The following is a 2,344-nucleotide window of genomic DNA, read 5'->3' as shown; positions in this document are numbered from 1 at the left end:
TCCTCCCCAGCAACAATTTCAGGAATGCACAAATATATCACTGGTTTTATTTCAACAACAAAGCAGAGGCAAGTATCAAATACAAAGTGCACTCTGGGTCTCCCCTACCCCACAAACAAAAAAACAAACCCAGTTCATCTTTGCACTTAACCCAGTAAAATTCTCCTCAGCATCACTTTCCCCACTCCCAAACTTAGTTGCCACCAGCTGCCTCTGGCAAGCATGCCCGTCGCCGAGTGTGATGCCAGCCACCCCCTCCCGCCCGGGTGACACCTGGTACCCAGGACCCCTCTTTCCTCTGCCCAGGACAACCCCACATCGCACCCCACCTCTGGAAGGCATCCAGATAATGCCCTCCTCCACTCACCCAGCCTGGCAAAGAACAGAAGAGTGATGGCACCATGGTTGGCCACAGAGACACGTGGAGGACAGGGAGGAGAAGGCGGAGAAGAGAGGAGCCAGGGATGTGGCGGGGAGGGAGGGGAAGGAGGGAGATCCACTCAAACAGATGAAACTCCATGCAGGCCTGGCCTCCTATCCGTCCCCTCCACAGAGCGATGGGGAGCGAGCTGGAATGGCACCTTACCTTCGCTGCAGTCCTTGCCCCGGAAGCCCGTCTGGGAGCAGTCGCAGACAGCCTGGTCGTTGAGCACCGAGCAGACGCCCCCGTTGAGGCAGACGTCCTCCCTGGCGCACAGGCGGCTCTGCTCATCGTCCAGCCGCACCTCCTGGCTCTCCACCGGTGACGTCTGCGTGTAGTTGACCCGGACGTCCGTTATCCAGCCCTTGAAGGGCTCACGGTCCTTGACGGAGGAGAGCGTCAGCTTTAATGTTGCCGACCGCAGCTCCGGCGGGAGACCCCCTAAGAAGAGGCCACTGAAGACAGTCATGTCCCGCCGCTTGGACTTCACCTCCACCCATTTCGCCTCGGCCCGGTCGATGATCAACGTCGTGTTCTTGAAGTGGCGGCGGATGACGACGGCGTGCCAGAGGTTGTCATTGACCGCTGTGTCAGAGAGCAGGGTGGCGGGCTCAGCACAGAAGATGGAGAAGCTGAGCTGCAGCCGCCCACCCTGGGTGAGGATGAGCTCCAGGAAGTCGCAGAAGCCCTCATCATCAAAGTAGAGCACCAGCCCGCTGGAGCTGCGTGTCTTCATGTTGAAGCTCATCTCGCTCTCGCAGCAGGCGTTCCACTTGGGGAAACGGGTCCACTGGCCCTCCGCCCCTGGGAACTCCAGCCCGCTGCCCAGCTCGGCCCAGCAGCCCAGCAGCAGGGCCAGCCAGAGCAGCAGGCAGCCCCCGCGCCGCACCAGCGCCGCACCCATCCTGCGCGGCCTTGGGCGGGCGAGCGGGGCGGTGGGGCCGGCGGGCGGCGGCGCGGGGGCCCCGGCGGCACACAGGGTAAAATCTTGCCGGGCACCAGCCGCAATGGGAAGTTCGGGCACGCTCACCCCCGCCCCGGGTGCGGGGGTCACTGTGGGGGACTCCCCGGGGCGGGGGGTGACAGGCTGCAGGTGCCCCACGGGATGGGGTTGGGTGTGGGATAGGGTCCGGTGCCACCGGAGGGGACCCACGGTGGGGGGAAGGTGCCGTTGGGTCTCTTCACTGGTCAGCCGGGATTAGGAAAAGGTGTCCAGGGGCAGGTGAGTCAGCAGAAATTTTCCCCAAAGCCAACATTACCAAAATGTTGAAAAAACCCAAAATCGGTGGCAAAACCCTTCTCCAAGTGGATCCACCAGCTTGGCAAGACCGTAACAATATCCCAGCACGTGTGCACCTCCTTTTACATCCTCTCCACCAGCTGTAGTCTCCCAGGAAGCCAATTACCAATCCCAGTGCTGCCTCCCTAGGATGGATCCTCTTGTCAGATCACGGACTGTCTGCCATGGTGCTAGAGCAGCGTCAGCAGACGACAGGATTCATCGCTCATGGTTTCCTGAGCTGCCTCAATCCCAATGGGGTTGAAACCCAGAAGCTGTCAAACAGCCGAGTGGCTACTTGACATGCAGAGCCTGACAGCTCCTCTTCTGTTTGCTTGCAAAAGGCCAAGGCTAAGATCCAGGGGGGTGATTTTCCTCTATTGTTTTTGTTTCTAATCTGCAAGGAATTGAAACAGAATAATAAGAAATTACGACTAAGAACATGTTAAATCACAAAGTTGATCAATAGTGGACGTTTGTGATTAATTTTTCATCTCAACTGCTGTTCGATGTTAGGAAAATGAACTGCTGCTGCAATTTTGGAGTTAGTGAGGAATCATAATAACTTGCAGCGCTAAACCTAAATCTTAGCACCAGATTTTATTATCACAAGGACAATGTTAAAAAGAAAAGGTGGTGCTTGT

The 2,344-nt window shown here is 57.4% G+C and overlaps 1 protein-coding gene across 1 annotated transcript; it reads right to left on the bottom strand.

Annotated features, from left to right (window-relative positions):
• Window positions 1-448: 448 nt before the first annotated feature.
• On the bottom strand, window positions 449-1,325 carry LOC136014696 (neurexin-1-like). Its single transcript, XM_065679625.1, has one exon. The coding sequence runs from the start codon at window positions 1,323-1,325 to the stop codon at window positions 501-503; it is 825 nt and encodes a 274-aa protein (XP_065535697.1). The 3' UTR covers window positions 449-500.
• Between the last annotated feature and the right edge of the window lie 1,019 nt (window positions 1,326-2,344).

This window comes from Lathamus discolor, chromosome 5 (assembly GCF_037157495.1).
Source record: "Lathamus discolor isolate bLatDis1 chromosome 5, bLatDis1.hap1, whole genome shotgun sequence".
Classification (NCBI taxonomy): domain Eukaryota; kingdom Metazoa; phylum Chordata; class Aves; order Psittaciformes; family Psittacidae; genus Lathamus; species Lathamus discolor.
This window is presented reverse-complemented; position numbering and strand designations above follow the sequence as displayed.